This window comes from Typha latifolia, chromosome 11, assembly GCF_019914945.1.
Source record: "Typha latifolia isolate L0001 chromosome 11, TyphaL0001v2, whole genome shotgun sequence".
In the NCBI taxonomy this organism is placed as follows: Eukaryota; Viridiplantae; Streptophyta; class Magnoliopsida; order Poales; family Typhaceae; genus Typha; species Typha latifolia.
In genome coordinates this window covers 6,147,352-6,165,709 of record NC_133096.1, presented here as the reverse complement: position 1 = coordinate 6,165,709, position 18,358 = coordinate 6,147,352, and the positions used below count along the sequence as shown (strand labels likewise).

At 33.9% G+C, this 18,358-nt stretch overlaps 1 protein-coding gene across 1 annotated transcript in view; it reads right to left on the bottom strand.

The window, feature by feature from the left end:
- LOC140797614 (uncharacterized) overlaps positions 1-18,358 on the bottom strand; it is a 29,977-nt gene that overhangs the window by 6,203 nt on the left and 5,416 nt on the right. The window contains exons 3-9 of the mRNA XM_073151208.1: positions 17,404-17,506; positions 8,200-8,374; positions 6,183-6,362; positions 4,706-4,866; positions 2,425-2,701; positions 207-421; positions 18-116 (exon numbers count right to left, since the gene is read on the bottom strand). Coding sequence (XP_073007309.1) covers positions 18-116; positions 207-421; positions 2,425-2,701; positions 4,706-4,866; positions 6,183-6,362; positions 8,200-8,374; positions 17,404-17,506 — 1,210 coding nt within the window. The remainder of the gene's footprint in view (positions 1-17; positions 117-206; positions 422-2,424; positions 2,702-4,705; positions 4,867-6,182; positions 6,363-8,199; positions 8,375-17,403; positions 17,507-18,358) is intronic.

Below are 18,358 nucleotides of genomic sequence, written 5' to 3'. Positions count from 1 at the left end.
TTGTGGAAAGAGCATACAGCTAACTCCTTGAAGAATAGAATGTAGAACATCTTTTGTTGTTTCTAGCTCTGCCTTGGACATTTTTTGTAGACATAAACCAATAGATGCAGTCACATCTGAGTGCCACTTAAGGAACACTAATATTGATGGATAATGCAACTTACAAAAAATTAGTCCAATCTATCCATTAATTTCACAAAGGATACAAGCTTGTTGCTCCATGGAAGATGATTGAACAAACTCCCGTCTGGACCAAATGCTAACTAGATGCTGCATGGTATTTAAGAAATGTGGTGTCTTTCGCTCATCCGTTTGCAGATCTTTATTTGGTGGGCATTCAAAAACAGAAAACTGAAGGATCCACCTCAAGCAGCATAAGGGAAATATTTTCCAAAGTAAAAATTTGTCCACAAACATTGCCCTGAAATAAGCATATACATAACTGGATAAAGAAAATTAATAAATATCATCACAAAGAGAAGGAATAAATTATTGCATTGTTCAGAATCGCACCTGGCTAAAATGTCTCAAGACAGCACTAGCCTACATCAACTAGTGAGAACAAAGAACAGGCAAGAATACTTTCTACCAGGCATTTGGTGAAGTACAAACGAGGAAATATTAGAAAAAAGTAGGGTGATTTTAATGAATATTCCCACTGATATGATGGTCTCTAGTCTCATAGTCTGCTGTACATTATAAGATGTCTGACTAATTAATATAAGTTGCCCGAATATTTATAATGAAGCTCTGAAAGGGAAATGCCTCGTGCTACTCGTTGACTTATTATTATTATTTTTTAGTTTAAACAGGCAGATATATGAAAACCATCAGCATGAAACAGTGCTTATCGCAATGGCGATCCATTGGGTAGATAATTTTTAGTGAAAAATTCCTTCTAATAAAAAAACTACTTGTATCTGTAACCAGAAATCCGTCCTACCATCTTGGCATTCAACATGAATTCCTGAATAATCAAAATTTTCAGTAATTCAATCATTTGATTACCAGGCTGAATATTAGACAGATTAGGTAAGATTTATATGTTCAAATGAAAGCACAATATGTTATCCATAAGATGTAGTTTTGTTGGTTGGTTAATCTGTCACTTTTCTTCACAAAATTAGTTGGGTATTATGATTTATGACTACAAACTTAAAGATTCCAATGTCAAAATGCAAGAAGAAACATGTTCAACAGAAGTTCACTGAGAAGAATTAAAGGAAATTGGGGACTTTGCAGAATAGAGAGAGAGGGACAGCCAAAGTGTACAAGGGCAAGAGAAACAATGTACATGATGGAACAGAAATCAACATAGAAAAACAGAAAGATAAGTTGCAGGTTGATAATAATTCACGAAATTCATAAGGACATCAAATTAGAGACAAATTAATAAACGGACTTGAGGGATGTGAAAAGATCAGAGTATGAAAGAAATCAATCTGGTCAGTAGTTGGGGGTTGTGTCAGTGAAGGGCTGCAAGTAGAGTCCAACAGTTAACGGAAGAGTGAAGAGGGAAGTAGAGCATTAGGAGTCTATAAGGAAAAAAGCCCAGCTCTACAATAGAACTTTTCCTTGTCAATGAATATGCCTTTCTGAACAATCAGAGTTGTGTAAAAATCTTTCTTTTAAAATCAACAAAAGAAATGGTAGTTAATCAGTTTGGTATTTTGGCTGTTACACACACAGAATACAGAATACTTTCATATATTCTGATACCATTCATGTTTGTATATGTTGTATAATCATACATGTGCCAATGCATTTCCATATTGAAGCAGTCAAATAAATCCAACCAGACAATGAGCATTCTATTATTCTAAAATTTCTCACACCGTTGCCTCAAAATAATCATCACTGCACATTATAAATTATAAACTACAGTATCAAGATAGTGAAATTACTTATCAAGTCCACCAGTAGTACCTAAAAGAAAAATACTTATTGATTAGTGCTGGAAGAATAATAAACTTTTATATCAACCAAAACACCAAGCATAAGCATGTGAATATGCTGTTGTCAATCAGTCACTTGAGGAACTTGCAAATACATATAACATACGGATACAAAAGCCAGTACTCAGGACCAGCAAAGAAAAACAATATATAGAAGGCAATAGAGAAAACATTCAGCTTCAAAGTTCAAAAACCAAATAACAAGTGATATTTGTTTACCAAACAGTTTGACCTATAGATCATCAATGATGTAGGGCAATTGGCATCATCTACCGGTCAAGCATATACACTAAGCACAACTTGTTGCACTTAAATAAACTGTCCACAAACTATGAAACATAAAATTTATATTTTCCATCATAGATCAAGTCTGGAAGTACAAATCAACCAAAAAGGACTGAGGAAAAGACAGCGAGATCAAAATACTACCACTGTTAGTTAGCATATGACAATTAATAAGTAATCTCACCTCATGTCAGTTCTGCACTTACAACTCCTATTAAACAACATCCACAGAATCCAATAAGCTTCTATATCACTTATGTTTTTAGATGATAGCTGACACAGCATCTCCTCAGACAACCTTTCAATAGCATATTGATCTCTGATTGCTTCAATCATATTCAACCAAAAGTGAGAGTTGGAAGAGGATTCTACCATATCAGTAACAAGAGGATTGGCATCTGAAGATAAGTATCTCCGAACATGACTAACAATCCGTGAAATAATTTCCGATACCAGAACGTCTGAAAAAAAAAACAATAGAATGAGAAAAGAGCAAGCCATGAGGCATTGTCTGAGTATATTACAAAATCAATGCATAGAGAATGAATAAATGCAAGCTCAAAGTGATACAAATATTAATGTAGTCCAGCCCAAAATTTCACTTATACACAAAAGTTGGATCCTATTCTATCAAGGTAGAGAAAATTTAGGAAAACAAAGACGGCTCAAAGTGGCAGCGCCAGGTTCCTGCTTCAGGTTTCACCTAAAAAGATACTAAAGACACTAGAAAAAGAATAACATGAAGAAAACTAGAATTGAGATAGACTTCACATCATACATTAACATAATGTTTTTGAGTGATTCTAAAAAGTAATTGTTTTCAAGACAAAAATCATTATATAATACTAAAAAGTTAGAAAGTAATTATATGAGTTATTCAGTTAATAACCTCAGCTTCTTCCCATTCTTAAATGCTATATGTTATTACACATCATCAGATATTAGCAATTATGCAATACAGATAATAAATTTCTTATGATCTTGCTATATGGATTTTTATTTATACTTTAGATAAAAGAGAAATTTTGCTCCGTTAAGCTTCAATTAAAAGAGTAATTATACATTTTCCTTCTATAATACTGGGCCTATCCTTTAAGCTTCAATTAAAAGATTCAAAACTAGCTGAGCTGACAAAAAATTACCAAACAAATCAAAGCTGGTTATCATTTTAAATCTTGGTCTTAAAAAATTATCCAAACAAGCCAAAGCTGGTCATCAGTGCAAACCAACATGACTGAAGCTTCCAAAACTGTTGACCTAAAAGATAGAATAGAATTATATATAGACAAATAATCCCTGACCCTTATGAATTAGAAAGTATTTAATTAATAAAATTCTTCAGGGAAGTAGATTACTCAATAATTTCACATTTTCATTGTCATCAGTATTTCAGAAAGTAAAACTTATAAAAAAATGAATCAGTGAAAGGTTGGTTATCGATGAAGCTTATCCCCCATCATCTCACTAGCCTGACCTTGACCCCTGTCATTTTGGGATCATATCTAAAATTCAGAGTTTGCCTCAATTTAGAACTGCTCTCGCAGCCCACACTGAAATAGTGCTTTACCTGCTCTCGCAGCCATACACATGCCAGCCTTCTGACTCTGCAAGCAAGCTCAAAGGCAGGAACCGAAATTACACAAAGGGGCCCCGCAATTGGAGGTGCACCAAAATAATATTCCAAAGACTTTCTATACTTTCCATCACTTGTGTGCATAAGGACTATATTATAGGATATATAATTTCGACCATAGGGATCAGTTTTTGATCAAATAGCTTCATAATAATCTGGAGTACCCAAAAAAAAAAAAGTCAACCAATGTATTTCGACCAAAACTAGATAGTTTTCATTCAAATGTTTTGGTTTAAGCAGACCTCAAATATTGCTTAGAAATCAATGTATATGAATAGCTAATAGATAAAATAGCTTGAGTTGGTTAAATCCTCTTACTTTCCGAACCAAATGACAAATGAAAGTTAAGCTCTTGATGTAGGCCTAGCCCTGACCAAATTAGGATTAAAGGCAATCACCTCACATAAGTACGAAAGTGGTGACTTTTTTATTATTCACCAATATCTTATGTCAAAACAAGGACATAAGGCAATAGCAATTAACAAGGGATTAGTAACCTCAGATTAAATCGGATTTTAGTCCTCATTATTTGAAAGAATGGAGTACATACTGGATTTTGAAAACAGATATGTAATTTGATTTTATTCAAATGGGAGTGGGAAGTTCATGTATGGTTGATGTCAAGGCTAACAATTATCTTCATCTATCAACTAGTATTTAGAAGATAAATAAATCATTAAAAAGGATGTGCCTCTAATCAACCTCGCAGTTCTAACTGAAACTGTGCCCTCCATTTACTTTCTTCACTTCAATAGTTAACTAAATAATACTTGCGTGATTGTAAGAAGATCACCATTGTAGTACTATTTTATCTTTAAGGATTGATTGTTACCAGCAGATCCACGACGGCAAACACGAGAAATTGTTTCCCCTACAAACAGGAATGCAGAATCAAGGACATCTTGGTTCGTGGCATCTTTCCTTCTAACTAACTCTGCAGCTCTTTCTTCTGCTCCAACCAGAAGTTGAACCGAAACTTGCTGAAAGAACAAGCTTAGTGTTTTGGTCAAGGCTTTAGCATTTAAAACAGAAAATGGTAAAACAAATTCAGAAAGAAAATTAAAGTGAGACCAGACTACTTCAAACAAAAGGACCAGGAGATTGAACAAAGGGCAGAACTCTATCCAGATAAAGATTGACTTATTGAAACAAATTTGATTGTTTTTTCCACTTTACTTACAACAACACTACTTGATACAAATGAGACAATCATTTCGTCATCCAATCGGCATGACAGCACAACTCAACACAATTTCTGCACTAATGTCACATTGCATGTAGTTAGGTCATTGATCTCAGGATTAAATTTCTGAAATTCTATATCAAATTGTCACAAAAATGAGGAGCTTAAGAAAAAGGCGACATCATTATAAGACCATTTTCTTTTATCTCTGACTTTATGCCTTCTTAAATGTACAGTCACATGGTTATATGTAAGACAGATATATCAAATAATTGCAGTTCAAAACCAACGTTGAGCACTCAACACATCCACTCCTGCTTCTATAGGATTGCTTTTAGGTAAAATGGAGCTTGGTGATAAAAGACATTATCTTCCAGAGAAAAGCAACAGAATCACAAATCAAACGTGTACACAATCTTAATATAGTGCCTTAATCAATAGGTCCAAGGAAATTTGTTTAGGGTCATAGTAATTCTTCCTAATAAAATCAAGTGCAAAAGTAAAGGAAAGGAAAAAAAAAAAAAGAGTCATGGTGGAAAGCTTAACAACAATAAGTACAAGATATATAGTGAAAAGTCTAATTATAAAGTGAGCCAGTTTCACTCTGGTATTTATTCCATCACTTGGTTTCTGATGGCCATGAACAGTCTGCGCTTCATTTATTTCTCAAATTCCATCGTTACATCAAAATGCAATTTCATTTGAAGGTCGGCTGGGCATCAGTGGTTGGCCAGGAATGTTTGCGAGTGGCAGTCTAGAAATATTCTGCAAGAACATTGAAATATTGTTGGGGTACGCTGCTAGTGGTTATATCATGGAAATTGTGAAATAAAAAGGAAACAATAGAATCTTCAAGGAGGAGGCATTTATAGGAATCAGGATTCGTGAGAGATTTATTTCCGACCGTAGAGAATGTGGAAATCTCTCAACCCAATTAATTTTTCCGTTAGTATTTCTATATTCCTCTTTTCCTGATTTTTGTAGTAATTAAACCTGTTTTTCATGAAAGTTTTAGCTGGTATTTCTCACTTGAAAGAAAAAATAAATAAAAAGGTAAAAGCTAATGTATAAACTGTAGATGAAGTTACATATACAAAGTCTCCAAACAGAAGGAATAAAAGGATACTAAGACGAAAGTGCGGATGAGGCTTTGAGGCTAGCTTTATCTGGAATTGATGCGAGCAACCGTGCCACACTAGAAATTAACGTTGTCTTATCTGGCTTGAAAATGCCATCATTAAGAACTCCAAATTCCCCAACAATATGGCGTATTCCTTCATTCTCAAGCAAGCATAGCATCAGTAACCTGTCATAAAATCAATTTATTATAATTTATAAAAGCAAACTTACTCCATAATATAGAAGTTTCTCAAAACGTAAATTCACAAAAAATGAAATAAAAAATGGACTGCAGTTATTATTTAGTAATTAATAAACACACTTAAAGCCTCTATCAACCAGCCAACATCAACAGATATGGAGATGACGATTGTAGGAAACTAGGAATAGATTCAATTGGCCTTCAGAATAACTAAAGCTGTTTGAGTTAATATCAACAACCTGTTATTCAAATTGTTTTGAGTTAATATCAACAACCCAATGAGGGATATATAGGGTATGCAGGCATCTTTCATAAAACCCAGCAGGAGTAAGAGCCATTTGATTTACTCAATTCAAAATGCAATTGAATTTTGGAAAGGACATTATGTTCAATAGTGAGCCTCCGATTAGGACATTCCTCCTCAATAACTCCCATTTGTAAGTGCAAGAAGCCACGCTAGTAAGTGAGATTAATAACCAAGATCTTTGATTGTCATGCCAAGGAAACATGCTGTGTGGATACCCTGTCAACATGCCCTAGTGTGCCACTAGCACTGGCACGCCTCTAATACGTTTTTTATCATTTTTATATATATTTTATGTTCTAATATATGTAATAGTGCCTATATTGGAGTCACTACACCAGTTCTGATCCAATTTGAATAAATTTGACATATTAATTTTAGATCTTTACAATTAGGGCAAAATTTGGGAGAATTCAAAATTCACCTTTGATTCCTATGTTTTGAAGGATATTTTACTATTTTTCATAGACCTAGCACTAAAATACTCAATCTATGTAGAACAACTCTTAAGCTAGATCTATCGTGTGTAGACCCAAAATTTGGTTTTTAAAGTGTAAAACAAAGGACATATTTAAGATTAAAAAAATTACTTTTTGATGGGATTTGAAGAAAAAATCTTAAATCCCTCCTCAATCTTCATTCTTTCTCCTATATTTCTCCTCTTCTTCTCTAACTCCCACTCTCTATTTGGAAAAGGTGTTGCCACAAAGAGACTCATTTTGGGTCTTCTTGACTTAATGTCTTTCGGGCAACACATAATTAGTGCAGCTTGATAGGGTTTTGGGTGCCGCCCGACACAGTACTTGTATCATCCGTTTCAGGCGTTACACGCTTGGCACATACTGGCATGCAGGCGTGCCGGTCAACATGGCATCGACACTCCATTGTTTATTATCAATAAACAGAATCAGAAATGGGCACCTCAGCGAGGTGCACAACAATATCAACAACGACAAAGCTTTATTCCATACATTTGAGGTCAGCTATATGACTACTTTCCCTCCATTCAGTTCTATGTGGGGCATAGTTCTTTTCGCATGCAGTGGTGTAGCTTCAAGCTACAGAAAATGCCTCTTCAGTTACAATGTTAAAGTATGCAACTTTGACTCTTTGCCCTCTCAAAGACACATTGGCAAGAGCCTTGTCAAGACACCCTTCTATGGGAGAGGTACATAAGAAATATAGGCTTTCACAGCCATTGCATGAGCAGTTAATTTAACAAAAATTGCATCATGGATAGGTGTTAAATGAATATTCCTTGTTTCAAATTTATCAAAAAAGATGACAATATATAAATCATACCAAACATTTGGTTCATACTTTCAGTACATCAGGTTCAAGAAGTAAATTCTTTTTTTCCCGAAAAACTATGCTACCTTTTTAAATGACTTAGAATACCAAATAGGCATGCTAATCACTAGTATACTTGAAACAAGAAAGTAAACATGACATGATATCTGATGTTATGAGAAGAAAAATGCTACAGAGAGACAGAGATAATTCAACAAAATATAACACCTCTCTATATTTGAGCAGAGGGTGTTAAAGTCAAAATCTTCATTGCCTCCTTTTTGTTGTAGAGCAGGAACTAGTGCCAGAACTATTTCAGTTGGAGGCCCCCGAAGAAAAAACGAATCATAAATTTGCTTTCTTGCTGATCGAGGAAAGCATGCTAGCCATTTCGAGGCAACATCTGCACATTTACATGGAAAACGAGTTTAAAACAGGAAAAAAAGGCTTATATTTATCATCAGTAAATAGGAATATGTTCAACAAATAACACCTAGCTGTCCAAGATGTTTCTTTAGAAAGGTCAAGACGATCATTAGGAAGATAGTAACAAATTTTGCACCAAAACATATCTAAGTAGCTCGTGTATATGGTTTTTTAGCATAAGAAAAGACATTGGATCAATCACCTCAAGAGTAGATGTAGTATAATATGATAAAAATGAAAAAATGTCACAATGAACCAATGAAGTCACCTCACATGATATTGAGGGCCACTTTCTTTGGTACAAGAGCATCCCAGTGAATGAGGCTCCCCCTAACACAAGGTCCGGGGAGGCAATATTTATGTAACCTAACCCTTACACTTTGTTTGGATGGAGAAAAGAGAAGTGAAAATCAGGAGAGAATAATTTTCACTTGTGTGGATTGAATTTTTAGAAGAGAAAGGGAGAGAAAAAATAACATCTAACGATCACTTCTTTTTCCCTCCAATGTGGGGAGAAAGGGAGAGAAAAGATGAGAAAAGAGAACATGATCTCTTTTTATTTTTTAATATTCCAAATATGCCCTATTATATTATACTATTTACTTGATCTTTTAGGATTCTATTAACAAATTTAAAAGAGGATCAAACATAAGTCACGAGATATCCATTAGATTAGATTAACTTGTGATTAAATAAATCCCAAAAAAATCAAATTTGCACATACTCATTCTTTTCCAAGTTCAAAGTTTATTCCCACGCTTTCACACGGCTTCTTCAAGACACATATTCCATTTTTTCTTGATAAATAAAGATAACATAGTATCTTTTTCTTTTGAGGTGAAGGCAGGAGATAGAGGTCAACAAGAGAAAGAAAAAAGATTTTTATTTTTATTTTTTTAGGAGAAGATCATGTACATGATCGAGGTTACAAAGAAAAAGGTACCTGATCTCTATCAGTTAATTGATTGGGACTTGTATGTGTCTCAATCTTTTTACTTATTCTTCTTTCATGGTGGCTCTCTCTCTCTCCTAGGAGGGTTTTATTCTCGCATGGGTTCAAAAAATTCTCGACGTGATTATAATATTAAAAGCTAAGGTATAATATTTAATTTATTTAAATATAGAGTTTGAGGAGTTGTGTCATTGTCTTGCAACTTCAATTTTGGACATTCTTTTACCATGTTTTATAGATTATCTTTGTTTCCATGTTTGAATTTTTTTAATAAAAAAATCTTACATTGGAGGGTGGAGTTTTGTCAACATTAACTATTTGTGTATATATCAATGTATAGGTTAGGCATCACAAAAATATATTATAGATGATCACTTTATTTGTGGCATTGCAAGAATCATATTAATTAATATTAATATATTGAGCGGGATCAAAGCAACAAATGTCAATTATTCAAGTGATTTGCTATATAGGCCCTTGTTTGTTTTGAGTTTGGGAAGAGTCCCTAAATTTAGTCCGGGACTCCTAGCCAAGTTCAATAAGCAAAAAAAAAAAAAAAAAAAAAAAAAAAATTTATCCCTAACCAAGTTCACTCCTTAATAAATAAGAAAAAATTAAAATAAAATGTTCAATATGAATTCAAATTGATTCCAATTTTACTCTTGACATACCTTAAATCTATCAATTTTATGTCTTGTCAATGTTCTCTCTCCTCTCTCTCTCCACTCTTCTCTCTCTTCCAAAAAATGCATATTTTTTTATTATAATAGAGCCCATCTTTCACTTTTTCACATCACATCAAATTAATCATTCCACTCCTATTTTAAATCTTCTCTCATCAATATCTAATTTTCTCCAAAATAAATATATTTCCCTTCAAAAAAATTTAAAACTTACTAAGTCTGCAGTAAATTTTAGAGTGACTGCAGGTTTATGAGCTTTTAAGCCCAAAATAACTCACTTTCTTTTTTTAATAAAGTTGCAATATTAAGAACTTCTTAATAAAATTAAAAACATAATATTAGCCTTACACGTGAGCTTATAACCAAAAACAAACGAAAAATAAAAAAAAGGTAAAATAATGTTATTATTTAAATAAAACAACATTAACCTTACATTATTTTTTAAAAAAATCATATGTTTAGGTGCATGCTTATAAGCCCGTTTGCGGGCTTACATGCATGCTAAGCTTGTTTGCAGACTTACATGCTGCTTGTAAGCCCGTTTGTGAGCTAACATGCTAACATACATGCTACAAGCACGTAAGCCCCCAAATCAATAACTTAAAAGCTTTTTCATTGATAAAATAATAATATTTTTAAATTTTATCATCAAAATCAAAAGGCATTTTAGTCCATTAATTTTATATATCATTTATTTCTCTCCAAAACCAATATATTTTTCACTTTTTCACATTAAATCAAAAGTAATAATTACACTTTACGTAGTTCATAACCAAACATTACATTTTCTTAGTCTAGGTTAAGGCACCTCTCTTGCCGTTGATCTCGTCGTCGCTGCTCTTCGTCAACCTCGCCGTCATCCGAGCGACGCCTCTAGCTCGAACAACGAAGAGGTCGGCAAAGTGTGGCAACGGCTCGGTGACGAGCGTCAACAGCTAGTGGCAAAAGGTGAAGGTGAGTAGATATCCTTGGTTTAAGGTTCCTAAATCAGAACTAAGAAATAGGGTCAGTAAACCAAGTTCAGAGCTTAGCCTCAAACAAACATAGCCTAGCATATTCCATGAATGTGCATCGATAGAACTCTAATTCAAAGCATCTGACGTAGGAAAATTGTTTGAGAAGAACAAATTAACCAACTAACTACTAATGAGAGAAGTCATAAAATTTTACGCATAGGGTCCAAAGCATTTCAACATTCTTAGAACATGTGGCAGCATTCAAAATTCAGAAAAATCTAAGGTGGAAGAGATGCAACATTTCTTCACATTTTTCACAAAATGTGATAAATCACACGATCTCATTTCACAGTCTAGAGAGACCGTAACTCCGTAAGTCGTTATTTCCATCAAGTGTTAAGAGCATTAATATCTTTAAAGGACAAACTTGATGGTTCTAAAGTACCTCTAGGGATTTTAAATAGCACAAGATTCTACTTACTTCAAGGTATACTTATTTTTACCAAATATTTTATTTCATTATCCTATTCTTACTAATACATCAATATATTAATCTCAGAATTTTATTGGGGCATTCGATGGAACACATTGTCACATAAAGGTGTCAAGGGATGAAGCACTAAGGTTTCCTGGTAGAAAAAGTTATCCAACACAAAATATTTTAGTTGCGTATTCATTTGATATAAAGTTCACATACATGTTGCCAGAAAGGAAGGATCTACATCCAATTCAACAATAATCTTTCTGGCATGTTGTATATTGCATAACTTTTCAATGGGTATTGATCCTGATGAAGTTGTTATTACTGAAGTGGATCAAGAAATTCTTCATAGGGTTGAATCAAACGAACAAGTTGGTCCAAATGTTGACGATGAAGATACAAGATAAGAAGAAATTGTTAGAGACAGTATAGTAGTTGCAACGTGGACAGATTATATAAAACTAATTGTTAGTTTAGATATTTTATATTCTATGTTTGAAAAAGTTGATTCATAATTTTAAACTATTGTTAGCATTTCACATGTCTGATAAAATATTTATTATACCTTCTTTATTATTATGAATGCTGAATTTTTATTAATATATATTGTAGATAAGCAAGAAATTGCACGTATCCATGAACATCAACAACAAAAATGATAAGAGCGCACAAGCAAGTAATCAATAAGATGGAATGAGAATATGAATGAATTCCTTATGGATGCTTTACTTCATCAACAAGTTATTGGAAATAGAGTTGATAGGGCTTTTACTAAATCTGCTTATGATAATGCTTTAACTTTTAAAAGAATTACGTGAATAGTTTGGATTAGATATAGATAAAAAGCATCTCAAAATTCGGATAAAATCTATTAAGGAAAATTGTCAATGTTGTTATGATCATTTTAAAGGAATGAGTGGATTTGCATGGAACCCAAAGACTAAAATGTGGGATGCAGAGCCTAAAGTTTGGAAAGCACTAGTTGAGGTGCGTATATAAACTTGACATAAATTATTTTCTAAAATGTATGACCTCACACCACCTGTGATTAGCTTGCTAATTATTTTTTTCTTTCAGCAGCAAAAAAATAGATGATCAAGCCAATTAATTATTATGATAAATTGTTGCAACGTTTTGAAAAATATACGGCTACAAGTTCAGGTGCTGAAACTACAAAAGAAAAGGCACGATGATGGACTCAATCTGAAGGTTTTGAAGATGTTGATATTGATAGTATTGATCAAATGATAAACGAGAATGAAGTAACATTCCAACCATTTAGTGATATAACTAATGATTCTCCTTTCACAACAAATCATTATGAATTAAATGTGCAAGGATCTTCTCAAGCTACATCATCCTCAAAGGGCAAGAAAAGAAAAGCTTAAAGAGATGAGGAAGTGAAAGAATAAGAAATTATCAGAAAGTAATTCATGACATTGCTTTCACATTCAGAGAAGGAAATGCTATCATTATACAAAAGAAAATATTTTAATGAGTTGATTAATATCCGAGTCGATCTTACACATTTCTTATAGAAAATCCTACAAGAGTGTAAGCATTTTTTAGATGTCCAACTAAGAAATGAAGAGTTCTTACAATAAATGATGCATAATGTACTATTAAAATAATAGTTATTTATATCAACAATGGTCTGCCGATCCCTAGTCGACACGCCCCTACGTGCGACACACCTTTAGCACATTTTTAATAAAAAAGTTAGAGTATTTAAAATTATTTTTCAGTCTTCGGCACATCAATCTTTAGTTTTTGATATATATGTATATATATTAAAACCAAGATTAAAGTCTTTCACTTTTAGATTACTTTTGTAAATGACTTATTTTATTAAAGATATAGCAATAGTCAAATAGAAATATTATTCAGCACATAATATGAATAAATATATTCATTTAAAACTAATATTAAATTAATAATAATTAAACACTCCATAATATAATTGAACACTCCGTAATGTAATTGAAATAAGAAAAAGATAAAAAAAAAATAGACTCTACATGACATATCATATTTATCACATGATAAAAAATGTCACAGAGGATATTTTAGATTTACCGCTCTAATAGATCCATTTTGGATCAATAAAATCTGTTTTGAACCTCAGGCGATTTGTGCTAGTCAAGCATAGGTCAGCACACCTATGCCAGTCGTCACAAATCGATACTAGGGTGTGGCACTAAAATACCCCATGCCAGATGTCGTGCCACCATCTGCACAGCAAGTGTCAATAAGCATCATTGGTTTATATTGCTTTTATTTATTTTAAAGAGTAATCTTATAGATATTTTAGCTTGTGTTGATTTATCTTAATAATTAAATATTAGATGAAGGGTATATAGGTAAACATGTTATTTTCTCTTCTTTTCTCTCCTTGAACCAAACAAAATCTACTTTTATCTTCTCCATTACATCCAAACAAAATAAGATAAAATTATTTTCTCCACTTTTCTTATCTCCTCTTCTCTCCTTTTCTCTTCTCTTTTCTTCTCTCCTATTCTCGCCATCTAAATAGAGTGTTGGTACTAAATAGATAGCTTCCATGTCTCAACTCTCAACCCCATGCCACTTGGATGGACAAGCTTTGCTGTGACAAGTAACGCACACTAGCCTGTTTCTTTTCTAAAACGAATGAAATTAAGCAAGAACTTGGGCATGTTTACATCCAAATCATAATATCATTAAGTAGGAAAACTACAATAGTTGTTAGATATTTACGTGACAGATTTATATATTGATGCCCCCAAGCAGGTGATCTAAAAATCAGCAAATAGCTTATCCACCATTGATTGATCGCAAGAATTTAATCTATAAATTAAACCCTAATTCTCTCTCTCTCCTTAACTCTCCCCCCCCAAGCCTCATTTTCCCTTTTCTTCTTCTTCTCCTCCTTTTTCTTTCTTCTCACCGTCGAAGTCACACCATGGAATCAGCCTGCCAGAGTGCCGCCAGAGTCATCGGAGACCACCACATAACTCCTTGATAAGCCCTCTTCCACCCCTCAATTTTAATTTCAGTTTAATAAGTTAAAATAGAAATACCAAATTCGTGAGATTTCAGCTTCGTCAGCGAGTCAGGTCGGCCGGCAACTTCAGGTCGCTACTGCTCCATCACTGGAAGCCTCTTGTCGTTGGCCTCGTGCCGTGGGCATTCACCTTTGGAGCCCTCATGGCTCCGATCACCGTCGGCCATAGAGTCTATTGCCGTGTGCAGCTTCTTCTCCACCTCGTGAGGACGGTGGCATCATGAGAATATCGGGAAGCTTGAGGTGGCCGTTGAATCTCTCTCTCGGCTGGCGGCTTCAGGTCGCTACTGCTCCATCACTGGAAGCCTCTTGTCATTGGCCTCGTGCCGTGGGCATTCACCTTTGGAGCCCTCATGGCTCCAATCACTGTCGGCCATAGAGTCTATTGCCGTGTGCAGCTTCTCCTCCACCTCGTGAGGACGGTGGCATCATGAGAATATCGGGAAGCTTGAGGTGGCCGTTGAATCTCTCTCTCTCTCTCTCTCTCTCTCTCTCTCTCTCCCTTCGGTTCCCCTTCGAATTGGAGAAGGCAGACTCGGGCAACCCGAGTCTAGCCTTCTCCCTTTAAGTTTCGGATTCGGGTCAGGTTGGATCCGAATCTAAGGGACCCGACTCGGTTTCATTAACTTAATTGGATTGGGCCAATCCATTTAAGTATTTAGTTGGGTGGGCTGCGGGCCAACCGCAGCCCAGCCCAACCGATTGGGCTTTGGGCTTATTTTAGCCCAAATTATTAATCTTTGAGTTAAATTGTAAAAAATTTTATTTATTTAATTTAAATATTTTATTGTTATTTATTATTAAAGGTGGTGATTTTTAGCACGTGAGCTGGAGATTTGAGATTCAGTTGTCTTGCTTAGATTCAGGTGAGTGGATTCACTCACATATTTAATTTTATTATACTTCGGACCTTTGTCAGACTATGTAATTTACTGTGTGCAAATTTATTTATTTCATTTTTACGTGCAAATTTAATTGTCACATTTTCTATGTGCATTTAATCATTACACTCAATGCATCACCATACCTTGTACAAATATTAAATTTTAGTGAAAAAAAATGAAACTAGTATTGGTACGACTTAGTAAACAGTCCCAATATAGATCGCTTGCGATTTTTCGTGATAACTCAAGTCTATCTGAAAATCCAGGGTAAAGTCCTATATCAGATCACTGCGGTGACTTTCTTAGGTGACTCTGACGGGATTAGAAAACAGTTCTAGGATGAATGAGATTTCATATATAATTCTAACTCAACGGTTAGTGAAAAAGACAGGGTGTGTTGATCACATAGTAATACCATCTGATGACATTAACCGGATCAGCTATAAAAAAAAATTTCGAGCGTCATCTCGAGGTGACTTCTAATTTATGTGAATCCACAAAATATAGACCCATTGAGACAAATAACATTATAAACATTGAAAAGATATTAATATATTAAAATTGAGCAAGGCTACAAGTTATGACTATTGTTATTATTGTCATTATTTACGAGCATGCTTGTTGGAATTTGTTATTTACATCGTTGAGCTTGGGTTTTATTAACACTATAAAATGTTTAGAATTTATTTGGTTTTCGAGTGAATTCCACTCACTGAGCTATAGTTGTTAGCTCATGGATTTCTTTTTTTCTTTTTTCTTTTTTATCTATCTCATGTAATAGCCAGCGTGTCGACTAAGCGAGATGCATCGGGACCTTACCTCCACTTAGGACCTACCTATTTACCTTTCTGCTCTTTTGAATTTATATTTTAGATTAATTGTTAATTTTATTTCGTTTAGAGACAAACAATGACATTCTTTTATGTTCATTGCAATTGGTTTAATTTAATAAAGCATATCTTCTTCATTTATTTATCTTTGCAATTGTACACTTAGGAAGTATTAGTAAGGCTTCGTGTATCTCAAGTGTATTGAGACGCATGGTCGGTCATGATTCCGATTTCGGATCGTGACAAGGGTTGTGATCATTGCGTTGGTCAACAATTATTTTAGGAATAATGTATTAGCAAACTAAGGTAATAATTAGTGAAGTTAATTAGATAGTATAGTTGGCTGCAGGGTAGCCCCTAGAGCTCCCTAGCTCAGGAAGAAACAAATAAACAAATCAATTCCCACTTTGAATTAACCCTATTTTGTTGGGATTAATGACTTGATTATATGGAAGAAATAGGGTAGCAAACTCTTAGAGAGAACTATGAATTGTTGGGAACCTAATTTAATTGACTTCAACATTTTTTTTTTCCTTGTTGAACCTCCTAGCAATTTTTTTCTAAATGAGCTGCCTATTGCTTTCCTAATTAAGAATCCTCTTCTTTCCTAGCTGATCCTCCCAATCCTTTCCAAAGTAACAATAGACATACGAGGCCAACGAATAGCAGATGTAATAGTTTTAAGAGGAAAGAAGATCCGACTTAAAACTATGGTTCGAAGTTTCATCTGAAACCAAGACGTTTAGCATTTCAGTCTCATCCAATCCAAAACTGCCCCCTAAACCAACATCTGACTGAAACGACCCTGATAAAAGTATTTATTAAGTACGTTTCAGACTTCATACTGGATTTGGCTTGAATCCAGGTTGTACCTTAAGTCAGTACTCGTACAAACTAAACTGGGTGAAGAAATGGATTTTTAGTATAGGACGAAGAAATGGATTATAACATTTAAGCATAGCGTTAACAAGAACAAGGTTATATCCAAAGGTTTGCATTACTAGAGCTCTATACATATGAAAAGTAATTAAGGTTGACTCTTTTGAGTTAGACAAGTAGACAACATCCTCAAAGATAAAATTAAATTAAAGTTGACTCTTTGGTTTAGACAACACCCTTACAAAGAAAATTATCTAACCCGATGGAAAAAAATCGAAAACACAAAATGCACACTTACTGTGTATTAATATCCTAGCCATTGTAGGAAATGCTGAACCGCGAAAGAAAGAATGTCTCCAACCATTCCTTTCAGCATCAGATAGAAGCGTAACATTGAGGATCTGAACAGAAGTCATAGTATTAGTTGAAAATATACACACACTTATCATAGATGATCATAATGTGATAAATGTTCTTCAAGATGGGACCATGACTAAGTAAATCAAACATTACTTTTCCTTCAGGTTTTATAATAAGCAAAGTCCTTTTCCAAATTACAAGATTTTAGATTGAATATCATGAATATTTTCATTTACTAAAATTAACAAGCTTTAATTTGGTATTTCAAGCCAATGCAGAGAACATGTAGTGAACCATCTTATGAATATTTTCAGTAGCTGGAGATCCCTCAAAAGCCATAAATAGATCAGAAATTGTGGAATTCTGTTTTTAAAAGGCCTCTCAGTGTTGGGTTCTTAGTAACTAGAAAATAAATGTTAATGCATGGAAACATAATCTTAGGAGTAAGATCTTAACACATCATATTAGTAGATGACAAGCTACTTCCAAGAAGATAAGAGCATATATTTTTGACACTGAACAAAAGATTAGCATCGAAGGTGTAAAAGTTTAATTATTAAATTAGTTTTCAAAATCCTTTTAAGGATAACTCTATCAAGCAAGAAATTTTTGCAAGGAAAATCAGCTCTTGTAGACATGTAAAAAGTTTTTCATCACCGCTACATCAAACCACATAAGAAGATGCAATGTTACTAAATAAGCAGTAACAAACATGGGAAATATTTCTAGATTAGACCAATAATTGATCACAATTACAGCTGATGTAGGATAATATAACTCTGCCTGTCTGCAATCAATTCGTTCTTGGACAACTGGACATTCTTATAGGACAAGATCAATGAATAAAGAAGAAAATGATCACTAAGGCTCTTTGAAGTCAGATATAAACAATT